The sequence below is a fragment of the Rhinolophus sinicus genome, linkage group LG17, assembly GCF_036562045.2.
Source record: "Rhinolophus sinicus isolate RSC01 linkage group LG17, ASM3656204v1, whole genome shotgun sequence".
Classification (NCBI taxonomy): Eukaryota; Metazoa; Chordata; class Mammalia; order Chiroptera; family Rhinolophidae; genus Rhinolophus; species Rhinolophus sinicus.
The window spans coordinates 11,106,780-11,124,971 of NC_133766.1; the positions used below are offsets into that span (position 1 = coordinate 11,106,780).

The 18,192-nt window shown below is 44.4% G+C and overlaps 1 protein-coding gene across 8 annotated transcripts in view; it reads left to right on the top strand.

Moving 5' to 3' along the window:
• The window catches only part of CACNA1E (calcium voltage-gated channel subunit alpha1 E), a 453,931-nt gene that overhangs the window by 243,003 nt on the left and 192,736 nt on the right, over positions 1-18,192 (top strand). For all 8 annotated transcript variants that reach the window (XM_074322331.1, XM_074322336.1, XM_074322333.1 and 5 more), the window contains 3 exons: positions 14,009-14,112; positions 15,171-15,323; positions 16,477-16,658. In XM_074322331.1, coding sequence (XP_074178432.1) covers positions 14,009-14,112; positions 15,171-15,323; positions 16,477-16,658 — 439 coding nt within the window. The remainder of the gene's footprint in view (positions 1-14,008; positions 14,113-15,170; positions 15,324-16,476; positions 16,659-18,192) is intronic.

Genomic DNA, 18,192 nt, shown 5'->3' on the forward strand with positions numbered 1-18,192 from the left:
TATTAATGGAGACAAAGCTACAGGAATTGCTAGAAAACAACCTCTTGAGAAACACAGAAGAGGTGATATTTGCGTCGAGACCTGAGCGATGAGAAGGGCAGCGGTGTGAAGATGTGGGACAAAGAGTTCCAGCCAAAGGGCCAGCGAAGTCCTTGCTACAGAAATAAATCTGGAATGTTCAAGACACAGAAAGGAGGTGGTGCGGCTGGATCACAGAGAACAGTGGGAATGGTAGGGGGAGATGAGACGAGAGAGGGCGGCAGGGCCCAGGTCACGCAGGGCCTCACTCATGGAAAGGCTGGGATGTTACTGTACCTGTGATGAGAAGGTAGAGCATTTAAAGCAAGTTGATCTGATTCACTCTTGAGGAGGTTCACTCTGCTGTGTGGAGAATGAACCGTAGAGAGTACACGCAGGCCAGGAGGCGGTAGGAGGCTGTGGGATTGCAGAGTGGACATGCCCAACAGGGTACTGGATATGCGAGGGGAGAGGTCTGCCCTGGAGCTAAAGACTGGGGAGTCATTGGCGTCCAAGAGACAGTCGGAAGCTTGGTTCTCACTGAGACCCTTTAGGGAGATTGTGTGGATTGGAAACACAAGTGGGGGACAAGTATGAAACCTTGGGGTACATTGCCTTTTTCTTTTTTTAACTTTTATTTATTTTAAGTGTGTTTTTCCAGGACCCATCAGCTCCAAGTCAAGGAGTTGTTTCAATCTAGTTGTGGAGGGCGCAGCTCACTGTGACCCACAGCAGGATCGAACTGGCAACCTTGTTGTTAAGAGCACTGCATTCTAACCAACTGAGCTAACTGGCCGCCCCGACGGGTACATTGCTTTTAAAGGCGAGTGCAGGAAGAGGAGTAGCCAGAGGAAAAAGGGTAACTCAGAAGGAAAGGGAGGACTTTCAAAGACAGGGCACCAAATACTATAGAATTATAAAGGTCTATAACTTGAATCCCAAGAAGTACAGATTGCATTTGGAGACCTGGAGGCCATTGGTGACCTTTAATGAGAGTCACTTTCTTAGAGCGGTGAGGGCACAAGCCATGGCCCTGGGCAAAGGAGATGGAGTTGCAAGTGCTCCGAAGCTGGACGGTGAAGTAAAGAGGGTGAAGAGGGAGCTCCTTGAGCACCCACAGAAGAGCTGCGTCCGTGGATAGAGAATAGGGCTTTGAGCACCAGGGAAGGGGAGTCCCAGCCCAGTGCTGCTGAGGGCGAGGGACGCCGGACATCAGAGGAAGGGTTGGTCTTCCATGATGCAACATGGCGACCAGCCTCACCTCTGCTCAGTCCACATGGGTCTGAGAAGGTTTTCATTGTTTTCAGTAAGGATCCAATGATTATTGGACAATTCCCTTCTGTGTTTGTCGAATTTTAGTCACATTTGAAAGTGAACAATCACAACATATCTGTGGCTTTTGATATGGTGTAAATACAAATCCCCATCCAGTTTGGTGGCCCCCGGACAGGATCATGAAGAGTGGCTTTTGTGAAGAGCGCGTGAGTTGCCTTCTCTGATGTTGATTTCAGAAGGTTAGGGAGATACTGCAGGCAACTTTGCCTTTTTAAAGAACATAGTTATGTTTTTTGTGATTATAGAAGGAATATAATCTCATTAATGAACATTTGGAAAGTAAAGATAAGCATAAAGAAAATACAAGTAACCTGTAATCCCACCACCTAAAGATAATCAGTTATACCATTTTTGTTGTGTTTCCTTCCAGCCTTTGTTCTTTTTTACACATTTCACATTGTTGAATTTCTATTGCACATAAAATATTTTCCCTTTAAAAATCTAGTGTTTCCGCCTTAAGACCATATGATAACCTTTTCCATGTTATTAAAAGTTCTGTAGAAATAGCATTTTAAGGGTTGCATAATATTTCATTGCATGCATTGTAGTTTACCCAACCGTTCCCCTATTGTTAAAACATTAAGGACTTTCTGTGGAAAATAGTTTGGCAGTTCCTCAAAAGATTAAACTTACTATACGATCCAGCAATTCCACTTCTGGGTATATACCCAAAAGAAATGAAAGCAGAGACTTTAACAGGTATTTGTAACCTCATGTTCATAGCAGCATTATTTACAATAGGCAAATGGTGGGAGCAGCCCGAGTGTCCATTGACTGACGAATGGATGAGCAAAATGTGCTCTATACATGCAATGCATATTATTCAGCCTTAAAGAGGAAGGAAATCCTAACATGAGCACATGTCAGGATTTCCTTCCTCTTTAAGGCTAAATTTTGTAGCACAACATGGGAACTTGAAGACATTACGCTGCGTGAAATAATCCAGTCAAAAAAGGACAAATATTGCAATTCCACTTACATGAGGTACCTAGAGTTGTCAATTTCAGAGGCAAAGTGGAATGGTGGTTGCCAGCAGCTGGGTGCGGGGGGCCTAGGGAGTTGCTCTTTAAAGGGTACAGAATTTTAATTGGAGAAGATGAAAAAGTTCTGGAGATGGATGGTGGTGGCGGTTGCACAACAGTGTGAGTGTACTTAATGCCACAAAACTGTACACTTAAAAATGGTTAAAATGATAAATTTTATGTTAGGTATACTTTACCACAATTAAAAAAATACTAAGGAATCTTGATTTTGTTTTTCTTGAAGTCAGATTTACTGAGGTATAATTTATATACAGTAAAATCTATAATTTATATACTATATGTGTATATATACATATATGTATACTATATATATGTATATATATACACACATGTATATAGATACACATACACATGTGTATACATATATAATGTGTATATATATACACACATGTACAGAGGGTGCCATAAAATGTATACACATTTTAAGAAAGGAAAACTGTATTAAAATTGTGATACTCAATATATACCGATAACAAAAGATGAATACAAGTCATGTTTGACTTCTGCAATTACAAGAGGTGCTCAAAGTGCTTACCATCAGCGTCCTGATACTTCTGGTGACGGCGAACTACTGCTTGAGCAACGTTGACCAAAATGTCCACTTATATACATTTTTTTGGCACCCCTGGCATGTATACAAGTATAGTTCTGTGTTTTGACAAATGTAAAAAGCATCACCACAGTCAAGATCAAGATACACCCTATTACCTTCACTCTGAAAGTTCCCTAAGCTCCTTTCTAGACAATCGCCTTTCCCCATCCCCAGCCTCTAGCAACTACTGATCTGTTTTCTCCTTATAGTTTTGAATTTTCCTGAATATCATATAAATGGAGTAAGACAGTATGTAGCCTTTTGATTATGGGTTCTTGCACTTAACATAATGCTTTTGAAGATTCAGCCATGTTGCTACATGTTTTAATAGTTCATTCCTTTTTATTGCTGTCTAGCACTCAATCTTACAGGTGTGTCACTATTTATTCACCATTCGAGGCACATTTAGAGTGTTTCCAGTTTGGGGCAGTTACGAATATAGCTGTGATAAATAACTGTTCTTTGCTGGGTTATATGGTAATTGCAGTGTTTAAGAAGCTGTCAAACTGTTTTCCAAAATGGCTGCTCTATTTTGTGTACCCCCAGCAAAACATAAGAGTTCCAGTTGTTCCACAGTCTTACCAGCATTTGGTATTGTCAGGCTTTTTATTGCTTTGTTTGCTTTTTGCTTTAGCCTTATAATAGTTGTGTAGTGATAACCATTGTGGTTTTAATGTCCATTTCCCTAGTGATTAATAGTGGTGCATCTTTTCCTATGTTCACTTGCCAGTCAGATCTCTTTTAGGTGAAGTGTCTGTTCACCTATTTTGACCATTTTTTAAAAAATTGGGTTGTTTGTTTTCTTATTATTTACTTATAGGTGATTTAAAAAGTTTTTGCTATCATAAAAAACACTCCAGTGAATAACATTGCATGTAAAACTTTGCCCTCCTTTTGGAATGTGTCCTTAAAACAATTTCCTAAAACTGTGGCTCAAAGAGCGTGAACATCTGCAGTGTCCTTATGTATGCGTCATGTGACAGCTTTTCAAAATAGTTTTACCAATTTATTGCCTTTCTAGTGGTAGCAATTTGATAAGCAGAAAAGGCTATTGTGTTGTTTTCATTTGAATTTCTTTGACTATCATGCTATGGAACTTTTTTCATATAATTATTAAACATTCTATGTTTCTTCTTTCATGAAGGGTCAGTGATAGAGTATGTGAAGCTCAGTGCCAGGAACAGTGGCTTACAGTATTTTCATAAAATATTAACCCAGTCTCAGCCTGCTTTCTTTCATGCTTAGAGGCCACGAGCTAATTTGCATAGCTGGCAAGGTAAAAATAACTTCAGAGCTGAAAAGAAAGATTATTGCCATCGAGTTAAACTTGGACCCTGGGTGCCAGTGCTTCTGCAAGGGCAGCAGTCTTTTCGTCTAGACTCCATTATTAATACACACACTCCATTGTTCCTTATAAATGGGAAATGGTGCTCTTTTCAATTCCTTTCTGAGAAAATGGCCATGACACTCTGTTCTGCTGCTGCAAGAGTAACCTCTTGATTCTTCCAACAACTCAGCATTTTATTTATTCATGATGAAAGTAGACTCAAAACCACTTACTTTGTGCTTACATATCTCTGTCAAACAGATTTGGGTAACAATTAAAGAGTTCCTGTATATAGGCACAATTCTCGTTAATTATTAAAATGGCTTGTATTTTATTGTATTCCAAATCGGTGGTATGGGATGTGATGTGACTCAGAGGTACTAGAATGAATTTTAGTTTAATGACTCCAAAAAGTAAAAAGCATTTTGTTTTCTCTGACAAATAGCTCTGGTTCATTCGGGTGCTCTATAGACAGTAGATATTTTAGAGCAACTTTATGGCTGCCTCTTCGTCATGGACTGTAATTGTAAGTTTGTCTGCTATGCAAGTATGGGAAATTATCTGGGTATTTTTTTTTTAATACTTGTCATCTAGAGACAGATGGCATATGCCTCTTATGCAAATCAATCTCTCAGGCATTGTAGGCAGAACTAGAAAAGTAGAGCAATGGACAAATATGCTTTTTCTAAAATGTATGGATCTATGGTATGTCTGAAAGAATCATTGATTTGAGAAGGTTTTTATAAACTCAAATGGATTCTTTCTTTCAGCCAGATATTTTCTAGCCATCCCCCTGCCCTCCTCCAAAAAAACAAAAAACAAAAAAACCCCCAAAAAACAACAACCCTACTCTAACAAACAATGTGAAGGTAGAGTAATTTATTATCTAAGTTTTTCTTTTCCTCTTACTTTGAAGAACCCCTTCAATCAACCCTCCATTCAGTGTTAACCTGCACGCATCAGCATCTGATGTCTTGAGAAAAGGACTCTGGCTCTCTCCAGAATCATGAATGCATATGTTTTCAGTCTTTCCAAAGCTGCAGGGGGAACAATGTTTCAGTATCTTAGGAATTGAGCCACTTGCTAAGGTGACATCAAGAAAAACGCTTGTGCATGTTCTAATTGCTATATGGGCTCGATGTGAGGGCCATGGTTCTGAGTTTTTCTTTGTTTTTCATGTATCTTTCTTAGCTTTTGTCTGGCCAAAGCAGTTATATCGACTCTCACTTTGGTTTCTCATCCAGATGGGATTATCTGGACAGAATAGGCAGTGGGTCATTGTGAGTGACAGGAACCAAACGTGGACTGGTTTTAGCAAGGAGGGGCTTCTCAAGGAAGGGGTATCTCACAGAACCACCTAGTTGCAGAAATGTCGGGAAGTAGTCAGGCTTCAGGAACTGCAGGATCAGGGCACTAGCTCCAGTGGAATTCCTTTCTTCTTTCATTCCTCTTACTTCCACAGGGTCAGCAGCCTTTCTCTCTCGCACTGTGGCCAGCTTTATTCTGTAGGACACAACGTGAACAATGACAGCCCCCGAAGCCTTTCATTTCATGGCTTTAGCTGCTTCAGAAGCAATCAACCAAACTCTGGTCCTAAGTGCAGACATCCCAGGGGAGGTGCTCCCCTGTCCCTGAACCTGTTAGCTGACCAGCAGTGTCATGTAACAGCACTGCAGTTTTTGAAAAGAACCATGGGGATCGAGAGTTGTCGTCAGAGGAAGAGGAAGTGCTGGCAGTACAAACAATAGGTGGCCACTCTGGTGGATAATACAGCTGGTCTCTTTAATCTGATACTAGAGTTCACATTCTTCTAAGGAGGCCGACATCAGGGCCTTGGCCCCACATGGATAGTTAGCTGCCTTCTGTGTCTCAGCTGGGCTCTATTCCTGATCAGCCATCTCACAAATGCTTGTTCCTGGTCCTGAGGGAGACCTGCGGAGAGAAGGTGTGTGGGTGGTAGATCAACAGGAATCCCTCACCACTACTAGAAAAACAACTCAAAGAACATGTATTTATGTTAGCAAGTTCTCATAATGTGGGATTTCCCTCTGCAGCAATTCTCCTCCTTTGCCAACTCTCTGAAGCACAGTTTTGGTAACATTCATACCATCTTGCAATCACAGGACCCCGCAAAGCTCTGCAGAAAGGCAGCTCTGTAGTCGTCCTAGAGAAGGCATTTGTCTAATATATGTGCCTTTGGGATATGTTTCTAGCGATTAGCCATTACCTTTTGTAGCTACTGAAAGCATTCCAAATTTGGAATCTAAATTTCTGGGTTTGAGTCTCAGTGTGAACACTTACTATCTCAGTGACCTTGGGCTAGCCAGTTTCTCTCTCTCCAAGCTTTAATTCTCAAACTTATAAGATGGGAGAGAATGTTATCTCGGTGGAACGGGGCTATGGAAGCTGTGAAACAACAAGGGATTTACCTTTGTATCCTCCTCATCTTCATCATCACCATCGCCATCATCATCTCCTTGAACTGAGTGAAAATTGTAGTTTCTGCCCATCGCTTGGCATTTCTTTCTCCTTGCTGTGTCTGAATAAATAATCAGGGACTGTTTCGTAAAAAAGAAAGAAAACTGGTACCACTGGTAGGCGCTTGACCTTTGTTTCCATTACACTGAGGTTAAGCAAATAAACCCTCCTGTGTCTGTTTCTTTGTTCTTGACCATTTGGAGACCATTTTCTTTTGGATTAAGGCTTCCCGTGGAGATACATTAAGGTTAAGTTTCATGCAATCCCTAAGAGATGTTTAAAGAAGAAGACAGAAGGGTTTTTTCATCAATGCTGGCAGTTCCTTAAAATTATGACTTGTGGCTGGGGTCATCCTGGCAACCTCTGCATTTCTGCCTGGCATGGGGCGGTGTGTTTTTCTCCCAGAGTGGCTAGGGACTAGGTGTGAAGCGTGCATTGTGTTTAATCGTGCTGGTGCTCAGTTTGCAGGAATTGCTCTCTGAGAGCGTCTCCTACAGCAGTGTTTCTCAACCAGGGGTGCAACCTTGACAATGCATGGAGACATTTTTGGTTGTCGTAACCTGGCGGGGATGGGATTGGAGGAGGGGTTGCTAATGGCATCTAGTAGGTAGAAGCCAGGAATGCTGCTAAACATCCTATAATGCACAGGACCCCACCTTACAACGAAGAATTATCTGGTCTCAAATGACAAGGCACCCTCCTCTCCTTGATGTGACATGCTTGGATTGCTGAACTTTCTTTGGGTGGGAAAAGAAAGGGGGGTTTTAGGCCATAATTTTTCTGCTCAGAAGGCATATTTTGGGCCTATTTCATATCCACTAAGATTCTCATGAAGCTTAATGAGGAACCCCATTTTAAATTCCGGACCGGGTTTCCTTACTTTTGTTAAATACAGAACTTCCTGGAAACGGCATGGAGCTTCTCTATTGGAAAGGAGCAGCTTGATCTAACCTGCTTCCCATCTTCCTAAGACATATTAGGCTTCCTGGCCTAATATTTATTTATTTTTAAATAAATGATTGCCAGAGGGGAGGACAGGAGGTGGGGTGGGAATTTAAAAATGGTGTAGAGACAAAAAAAGAGAAAAAAATAGGTAAGTAAAAAAAAACTATTGACTGTTAACTTAAACCACATTGAAGAAAATTTGCTGTATAATTAAAAAAAAATTTTTTTTTTTTAAATTTAGTGTCTGTGGCCTTAGGAGAAAGTCCGTGTTTCACCCTGGCCATAAATTAGCCCAGACACAAGCACAAAACACACAAAACAAACAAGCAGAAGCAACAAAAAAAACCAGACTAGAAACAGCTGGCCTCATGACGGCTTTGAAGGTCGTGGGTGTGTTTGTGATCTCTTTAAGACTGCCCATTCTGGAGGACAGAAAGATGGCGATGCTGCTTCAGGTACCAGAGGCGGGAATAGAATGCGACATCTGCAGTTCTTGGAAAAGTGCAAAACCTGTCACCACTCTGGGAGAACCCCCAGAAGCGGCATGGTGCCATGAAGGCAGCAGTTCATGTCAGTCCTCCCTGTCTCCTTAGAGAGAATATCTGGGTTTTTCAAACTGTGGGTCGGCCCCGTTAGAGAGTCATGAAATCCATTGAGTTGGTTGCAGCCCATCTTAAACAAAAGATAGAAAGAGGAAATAAGAGTATATCACATATAGAAAAAGTATTGTTTTATAAGGCATCATATAATTATATATGTGTATGTACCCTGGCTTGCGATGTAACTGTATTTCCTACTATTGGCTATGGTCAAAAAGTGTTTGAAAATCATTTCGTACATCAACCATCTTAGGAAAGCACTGTCCCCATTTTACAGATAAGAAAACTGGCTCAGCGAGGCCGTTGCATAAGGCCAGACAGCTAGTGTGAGTAATGGAATCGGTATTTGAAAACCCCCAGTATGACTGGAGAGCTTGTGCTTCATTATTTTACCAGAAACTTAGTTCAAGTCTCTTTTGATTGTAGACTTTCCAAAGACAGGTGGGATGCCATCTGGCTCCTGAAGTCTGGATCATATTACTTAGGCAGGGAAGTGAAGGCCAGGGAGGACCCATCCTGTGCAAGAGGGAGGCTGGAGAGTAGGAGGGGAACCCAAGAGATGTGGTAGAGGAAGGAGGTGATAGACTTTGGTGCCCCACTGGAGGTATAATAGTCAAAGAGATGAAGGAACCACCCACCTAGGGAACGCTTTTAAGTGGAAGCAACACTTTGATTGACAGCTCATGGAGATGATATCCTGACTCAACTCTGTGTTGAGTTAAGGGTCCGATTTAAGTTAGATCCCTCCCTGTCCCCTCCTCGTCTCCTCATGCTGCGGACTGGTTAAACCACCCTTTGCTAGTGTTAATCAGCCTTTTTTGCACAGATACAAACAACTTACTTTTCAAATGCTAATGAGGTTCTCCCTTGAGATTTTTATGGGCAGAGACAAAACGGGTAACTTCTGGAACTCAGGAGGGAATCCTGGGCCTAATGCTAACAGACCCCTGGCTTGTGTCTCTGCTCAGAAGAGAACTTATGTGTGTTCAGGGCTGGGGCAACAACTGAGACGGAGACTCTTCACCTGGTCATTTCTGCTCAGCACTTCAGTAGAGTTGCCAGAGTCAGCGCATACAAATGCAGGATGCCCCGTTGGATTTGAATTCCAGATAAACAATAGATAATTGAAGTGTAATATCTGTATCATGCTTCAGGGTATTCTCAGCCATGGAAATGGACAGTGAAATAGACCCATGAAAAAAGGCTGTTAGGCCTGGATTGACAAGGCTAAGACGGAACCCCAAGGTCAGAAGGATTGCAGGGTTGGAGAATTCTTTGGATGACTGGCTTGGGGAGAGGCCATTTTGGGCCTCACGTCCGTCGTCTGTTCTGCCATGCCACCGGCGTGATGGTCGTGCCACACCCTCGGGATCCTATCAGCCTCCATTCTCTTCTTACCTGCTGACAACTAAAAGCAAAAACCTTGGAGGCAGGGCTGCGCCATGATCTGTCAGGAGACCGTTCTGGAACATTTGTGGTGTGTGGAACACCGCATCCATGCTGGGTGGTCAGAGGCGCGTGTTTGCTCTCCGACTACCCGCTCTGTGGGGGTCCAGTAGTAAGTAGGCACCCCTCTGTGTACAGAGCTCTCCAACAGGCTCTGTGCTCAGGGTGACAAAAGCAATGGAAAACACAGCCTCTGCTCCGAGCACATGCGTATTCCTCTTGGGGCAGCCGAGAGCGTAGGCTTTTATTAACTCAGAGTTGGTGTTACTGCCAGTGGCCTCCCTGATGTTGTGGAGTGTGTGTCTTTTCATGGGTGCATATGTAGATATTGTGACAATCATTACCTAAGGCGTCTGGAGCCGTACACCCTGCTGGTCTTGACCGTGACCAGTGGCAAGTCTGTGGGAGGTCGTGGCGTGTGGCCTTGGAATGAAGGGAACCAAGTTCATGGCTTATTCAGGGACCAAACACTGTGGCCTTGGTATGTGCGGTAACACAGTGGAGTGAGGAACGGTGGAGCGGTCGAGGACTGAGAAGACATTGCGTGCCATGATGGCTCTGATATCAGAAGAGAACAGATGTCAACTCCTGGTCTTGCCATTGATGAGCAATTTCGTTTCTCCTGAGCCTCTATTTCCTCTTCAGTGAAATGAAGACGGTAGTAATATGAGGACATTTTTGAGGATTTCATGAGATAACATTTGAAAATGCTAGGTACTAAGTACTGTGTTTGTCATTGCAGCGTTTCTCATCCTCTTAAGACTTTGTAAACTCATCTGTTAGGACACTCTTTGTGGTGAATTGTAATTATTTCATTTCTGTGACTGTCTACTTCGCCGGGACTGAGGGCCGGGGACTTTCTACTGTTCACTTACCCACGCCTCCCCCCTCTGGTCTGGTGCACCCGACGCCCAGAGTTGTGCTGAGCTGTATACACTTCAGTACTTGGCTTTTGCTGGGGGGCAAGCCTTTACATTTTGAATCTTCCTCCTTCCCTCCCTCCCTCTCTCTCTCTTACTGAAGACCCAGCAGGTTCTGTCCCATGGGATCTACTTGAAAACAGGAGGCTTAGGACTCTATTGGACGATCCTTCTTAGACTAAAATGCTCAAGGAGATTTCCAGTTCACTCCTGTCCCCTCAAACAGACGTGTAGCATCTGGGTAGCATCCCAGCTGGGCGACTTGCTCTTTTCATTGGTAACTTCTAGGATTTCCGTGGTATTTCTGCCCGTTGGATCTCTGCTTCATCACATTTATTACTTTCCTCGGTGCAGTTTGATCCCCACACATACCTTGAGCACCTCTCACTTGCTACACCTTCTGTTGGGTGTGGGGACATAGAGACGAGGAAGACAGTATGGCCACTGGAGGCAGCTCCCTGGGGAGACAGATGAGAAAACAGAATTCTCTAGGATGTGGTAAGGGCAGTGACAGTGATAGGCGTAGAATTTTATGGGCGCACAGAGCAGGGCCCTTTTCTCAGTTATCTTTTCTGCCAAGAGGCCCATTGTCCCCACTTCTAGCAGGTGTGTGGGGGGAGCCACGTTGTAATTCCTGCCCTGAAGGATGATTTGAACTCTGGGAGTTAGGAGGCAGCCAGTGAGTGGTATGTATCAGCTACAGGCTCTGTTGACAGCCCTCCTGCCCTGGATGAAAGAAAATTTCCGAGGTGTGGGGTGGGCACCCGGCCACAGGCTGCATGAGCCTGGCCTGAGTTTGGTAGGGCTTGGAGGATTTGGGGAGCAGGTTGGTTTGGCCAAGGGCTGGCTCCACGACGCCCCTGGAAAAAATACCCTATTTTTGCTTCGCTTTTTCAGGTTAGCTTTACTTTTGTTCTCTTTCCCTTGTGAGCTTTCTTATTTCTCTGACATTTACTTCTCCACCAGTTTTCATTTCTTCCTATCTCCCTCTGTTCATCTCTGCGTTTCCTTTCACCGCTCACTCCCCTGTCCTCTCATTCTCTTTGCCTCTATCATTCCCCGCTCCCCACACACACTGGTGCCTGCTTGCCTTTAAATTTTGTTTCTTCCCCGCCCTCCATGTTCTGAAATGTTCCTTGTTCAACTCAGGGTTGGGGAGGAAATTTTCATTTGCAACAGCCCTTTTTATGTTGTGAAAGAGCATCCCATGTGTAACTGGGTATCCTAGGAAACAGAAGTCTGGTTTCTGAACGGCACAGATTCTCCCTGCTGTGTTTGTAAGACAGAACCCGGGGGACCACACTCCCCCATGTGCACCTCAGAAGACTCAGAGCCCAGGGCTCCTTCCTCTGGTGGCAGAAGCAGCGGGGCACTGATGCCATTTCTTGCCACTCTGGTTCTCTATCAGTATATCTATACTTGCCGTTTCTTTTTACCCCTCTCTCCTCTTTCCTTTATTTTTTTTTTTCCTATCACTGTCCTAATTTTCAGTCCTATGTTCCGTGTTTCTCCTTGATCTCTCTTCTCTTCAGTTTTTCTTACTCCTTAGAAATTATATCACTCCCCTCCCTAATTTCACTCTGAAAGACAGAGTCGGAAGCGGTGTCAGAGACTCCCTCCCCTACGTCCCCCCTTTTCAGATGAGGGCAAGGAAGTTGGGGTTGGGAGAGAGAAGACTTGGGAAACTTGCCTCGCTCCTGAGATTCTTTGCAAGAGTAGAATTTCTTTCTGGTTCTTACTTAGAGGTTGAATTAACATAGAATTACAGAACCTTAAAGTTCAAAGACCTCTCTCTTGGTCATTTAAATAAATAAGCTTCAACCCAAGCAGCCACCCTCTTAACGTCCTAATAGATAGAGCTGTAGTCTTCCTGGGGTATTTTTAAGATTGGGAAGCAGGCCCCCATACAGGGCGGTCGTCCGCTTTGTTGTTGACCAGCTCTCCTTGTTTCAGAGTTTTTGTTCGAGGATTTCCTGGGTCTGTGTGCTTTGTACCTGTGGACTCTAGAGCTGCTCCTTAGAGGTATGCAGCGTAAACCCTTCAATCACGTTCTCTGTCGTGTACTGACGGCACTTCAGGTGCCTTCCTCAATCCTTGAAATAGTTCACAGAAGTTCTACGAAAAATAATTCAGGGAAATAAAGTATTCTTGGCACCCTCTGACTACAGAGAAAACTCAGTTTTCTGAATGGCTCATTCCTTACTAGTTCCAGCTAGCTACAATTGTCCTGGAGTGGTTCTGAGGGAGAACAGGGAACTATCCCACAGAAAGAAAACTAAAATGAGGCAAAGTTGCAAAACCCGTTTTATTAATATTTGTGTTGGATGGAACGTCTATTTTGCACATCAGAGTTCACAGAACACTCTTACTATTCCATACCATGTTGTTTTATTTTTATCACTAGGCCTTGGGACTCCCCTGTTCTGTGGGGGTCGGGTGGGGGGGGGTAGCGAGGCTCATAGAGGTCAGTGACTTCCCTGAGTTACCCAGTTCTCAAGTTCACGAGTCAGGACAGGAACTCAGTTCTTTTGACTCTTGGTCTTCTGCTGTGCCTTTCATTAATAGTTAAGTGGCTTTGTCTCCAAAACATCTGCAGTGTCATGGGAGTATATGAAATAAATTATCTCCTCTAGGCAAGATATGTGGTGTTCACAAACAGGATCGTTAGGAATTTGTTTTGTTTGGGTTTATTTGTGTGTGTGTGTGTGTGTGTGTGTGTGTGTGTTTCTGTGGATATGACGGTGGAACGTGGGAAAAATTGAAGCAAATAAACCAAATCCAGGTCACATGGTGATTATGGACAATTCGAAAAATATAACTATCGCATGGGGACTAGTGAACTTAGTTCCTAATTATAAGCATCACTGTGATTGATTTGCTTGGGAAAAATCCTGAGTGTCAAGGTGGAGAAGAGTTGAATTGCTCCTTTATTATAGTCAATCCAGAGAAATTTCCTGAAGGAGATAGGAGATGGGAATCTAAGAAAATTTTGAAAAAAAATAAAAAGTGAGGGCCTTCGTTGGTTGGAAAGAAGGGGAAAGAGGTTGGCAAGGGGCAGAGAGGGGTTTTACTCACGATTTGGAGCTAGGATTCTGATATGATGGTAAGTTTTCCTTCTTTGTAAAGTGAAACCCAGATGTGGCTACACTTAATTCCACTTGGAACCACTGATGATATACCCTAGCTCAGATGTACCCACACGCAGCTGGCATTAAGTGTGTGTGTGCTTTCCAGGCTGATTCTTCCTGGGACAGGGGGAGAAACCAGACTGTGGTAACCTGGACCCTCTGTGTCTCCATCTGCAGCATCCTGGCCACCGCAGGAACCCACTTCAACACACACGTGGATCTGAGGACGCTCCGGGCCGTGCGTGTTCTGAGGCCCCTGAAGCTCGTGTCGGGGATACCGAGTGAGCACCGCCGTTCTTTCTCCTCCGCCGATAGCTTTCCCGATGTGTCCTCCACTGGATCCGGGTCTAAGAGCCTTTGGGATAAACATGAACCAGTTTCTCCTGGGAGGAAGCCCTAGTGGAACTAAGGAGTGGGGCTGCAGAACGTGGCCTGGCATTTCATTTTAAAATGTAGCAGCTTCTTTTTTTCATGTTTAAACTATAATGAAAAATCTTTATAGAAAATTTGGAAAGTAAAGAAAATGACATCAAATGAAAAGCACCCGTCCTTCCACTCAGAAATAACTTTGATTAACATTAGCATATTTTTTCATTCATTTTTTCCTGTGCATTTTAATATAATTGCAGTCATACTGCATATATAGTTTTAGATCCTGTCATAAGCATTCAACTTTCCTGACATTAAAAATATTTGAAAAATGAGATTTTAAAATCTGTATTGTAGTCTGTCTTAGACGGGCAATGACTAATTTAGCTATTGCTGTGTTGCTGGATGTTTAGGTTATTTCTAGGTTTTTTTTCCTCACTAGAAATAGTGCTGCAACAAACATTGTTTTACTTAAATCTTATTCACATCGCTGATTATTTTCTTGGGCTAGAGTCCTAGAAGTACAATTTCTGGGTCAGAGGATGTGGTATTTTATGAACAGTGGTACTAAATGTGCTCTTGCAACAGTGGCTGGGAGAGCTGGGTCCCAGGTGGGTAAGACGACCTTGGTCCTTGCTCTCACAGGACCTCCTTTAGGAAAGAAGCCCATTCTAATCAGTTTAATTCATAAAAGGAATCCAGAGGACAACGTGGGTGAAACAAATGAGGGAAGGGTAATAGGCATGTAGGTCAGGAGGAAAGGATTGACCCCCAGGGGAAGCAGTGCCGGCAAACTTTGGCTTGACATGTCCTGGTTTCTGCTTTGTGAATTGTCTCTATCACCTCAGAACCAATGGTTCTTTTTCCTGCAAGACTCACCCTTCTCCTCCTGGGAGAGAGGAAACTGAGCCTGCTCCCTCCGATGGTGCTAAGTGAGGCTCTGTCTGTCATTCTCTTCCCTCCCTTCCAGGCCTGCAGATTGTGTTGAAATCCATTATGAAGGCTATGGTGCCGCTTCTGCAAATCGGCCTCCTGCTCTTCTTTGCCATCCTGATGTTTGCTATCATTGGCTTGGAGTTCTACAGCGGGAAGCTGCACCGCGCATGCTTCACGAACAATTCAGGTAGGGTCACTGTGTCCTGCCTTCTGCTTCTCCTTTGGGTCACTGAGTTAATTTCAGGGCATTCAGAGACAGCATGGAAAAGTCTGTCCTATTCCAACCCTAGAATTAGAACCGGACACCTCCTCGTCAGCAGCCTAAAGATTGCCATTGGCCACTGATATTGCAGAGCAAATAATCTCTTAGGTTTGCAGGCAGAGGATTGTGAATAGGAGGCCTCAGCTCCCCGAGCCCATGGTAGAACCTATCAGAACGCAGGTCAAACATCATCCCTCTGAAGAAATACCCTCTGTACAATGGCCTCTTTGGCCCATGGGCCACTAAGACCCAGGAATCCAGAGTCAAGACTTGGGTCCCTTCAGATCTGTGGACACATTTGTCCTTCATGGTCCATCTCTTGACCTTCCTCTCTCTCTGCTATGACCTATGCGTAGTGTGGAAAACTGAGGGAGCCCCGAGCTTGGCTTGGCGAGGTGTTTGGGAGATTGGTGGGGTGCACAAACCCCAAATTCTTTCCTCTTTGCATCTTATTTCTTCTCAAGTTATGTAGAGTGCCCTAAACCAGATGGGGATGGAGGAGAGGTTGACGAAGCCCTATTAGGCCCCCGCCTTTTTTTTTTTTAATGAAAAGAATCTTCAAAGGACACCTTCCACCTTGGATTTTTATTTTTTATTTTTGTGTTTTATTCAAGACCAGGAACTTAGGCTGGGGGAGGTGGGCGGGAAGGACTTAAGACTCACCAGAGGGACTGTAGTTTATAATTGTCCCCAAAAACCTAGAAAGAACTCAGGGTCTATCCTGGATTCTGAAGCACAGAAAATCAGTAAGTTTCTGCCTTCACCTCAGACCTTTCTGTGCGGTCCAGCCCTGTAAATTCCTGGTGCTTCAGTGAAGGTAGAGGGTGTGAGTGTGGCCTTAGGAAATGAGGAGCCACCTGGAGGGGAGGCTCTGTTTTCAGAGGAGACTGGGAAGCATTGGGTTGAACACATGGTATGTGAATTGTAGGGAGGCCAGAGAAGGGAGGGGGCCTGAGACAAAGAAGGACAAATCTTTCTGTGGGAAACAGGGTTGCGTGCTTGTGGTTTCCTGGGGTCATTTCCAGCCCTGCACTAAACACCGTGTGGTTTATCTCCCACCCTCCGAATGTGTCTGCAGGTATTCTAGAAGGATTTGACCCCCCTCACCCATGTGGCGTGCAGGGCTGCCCAGCTGGTTATGAATGCCGGGACTGGATCGGCCCCAACGATGGGATCACCCAGTTTGATAACATCCTTTTTGCTGTGCTGACTGTCTTCCAGTGTATCACCATGGAAGGGTGGACCACCGTGCTGTACAATGTGAGTAGAGCTGGCGAGGGGCGGGAGTAGGAGGGCAGAAATGTGCAACGAGGCTTCAGGCATTGTTTGGGCTGGTTAGTCAGCAGAAAGGGAGGGCTGGGGATATGTGTGCGCGTGCGTGCATGCGTGCGTGCGTGCGTAGTCGACCGTGGGAAACCTTAGCAGTTTCTAGCCTTTCATTGTCTGCCTTTGCTAAGAGGAAGTACACAGCTTCTTAGTACAATTAGGAAATTGTATCCCACACCGGGCGGGGGAATGGCTAGTTAAATCAGATCAACCCAGCACTTACAGAGTATGTTCTGTAACAGGTTTGACGTGGTGGTGGGGTTCAGTGAAAGCTGCCAAGAGGTATAGGTTTCTTGGGTACTGTCTTCTAAGAGCTTACCATCGGTTTGGGAAGATTTTACAGTGGCTCTCAACCCTGGCTCCACATTAGAATCAGCTGGGAGCTTTAAAAATTCACACCTCTTGGGCTCCACTCCAGACAAATTAAATAGGATAGTGAGGGGTAAAGGCCTGTCATTGATTTTTTTCTAAAGCTTCCTAGCTGGTTCTAATATTCAGTTATTGTCAAGAACTGCTGCATTACAGGCTCATATGAAACATGCTTAATTGTAAGACTCGCTAGGGATGCGGGTGAAAACTTCAGATTCACAGGCCTTTTCTGTGCAGGTTTTGATTGTGTGTTGCTTTGAATAGTTGGTGAGCTGTACTTTTTACAAGTGGCCCTGGTGAGTCATGTGATCAGGCCTGTTTGCGAGGTTCTGAGCGGGGGCATAAGGCGTGGCTGCCTAACTGCCTGGCAGGGACGTTAGGGGATTCCTGCACGGGGACAGAAGTTAGCCAGGTGACCACTGAAGGCTCTTCCACCTCCTGGAGTCTAATTTTAACACGTTCTGAAAGGCATGGTGCAGCGTCTCAGTTCTAAAATAAGAGGGGTGTGTTGGGGGGTGGGGTGGTTTGATGCATAAGCAGCTTAGGCGGGCAAAGCCATTTGGGCAGGTTGCGCTTTGTAAACAGATACTTACATAGGTCTGTACGCTCGTATGCATCCAGCCAGCCCACCTCAAGGCAGATACCTTTGGAATGAGCATTCCTCTTACCTGCACTCCTGCCTTACCTGCCTGCTTTCCCCTAAGGTGCCCTCTGTTTTCTTTTACCCTGATTCCATCTGCATAAAACATATTGGGTGGGGCACAGCATGGCTTACACAAAGCTCCCTTTAGAAGGAACTCTGGACATAATCTGTACTGGAGGGAAAGGAAATGCTATTTCTCAGGAGATGCTAAACCAGATGATATTGCCTGAGTAGCCAGGATTTGCTTAAAGCCCGTACAAGTAAGTGCTAGAAAATGTCCATTGCTAACCTGGATGCATCCCCATACAGGGTGAGCAAGGCGGGATGGAGCTTTGCAGAAAAGAGCCACAGCTGCTACACTAAAACTCTAAAGGGCAGTGAAGATGTCCCAAGGACCATCTTATGCCCAGCAAGCCCAGGGGTTATATGTGATCTAGAAAAACCTGGAGGACACTC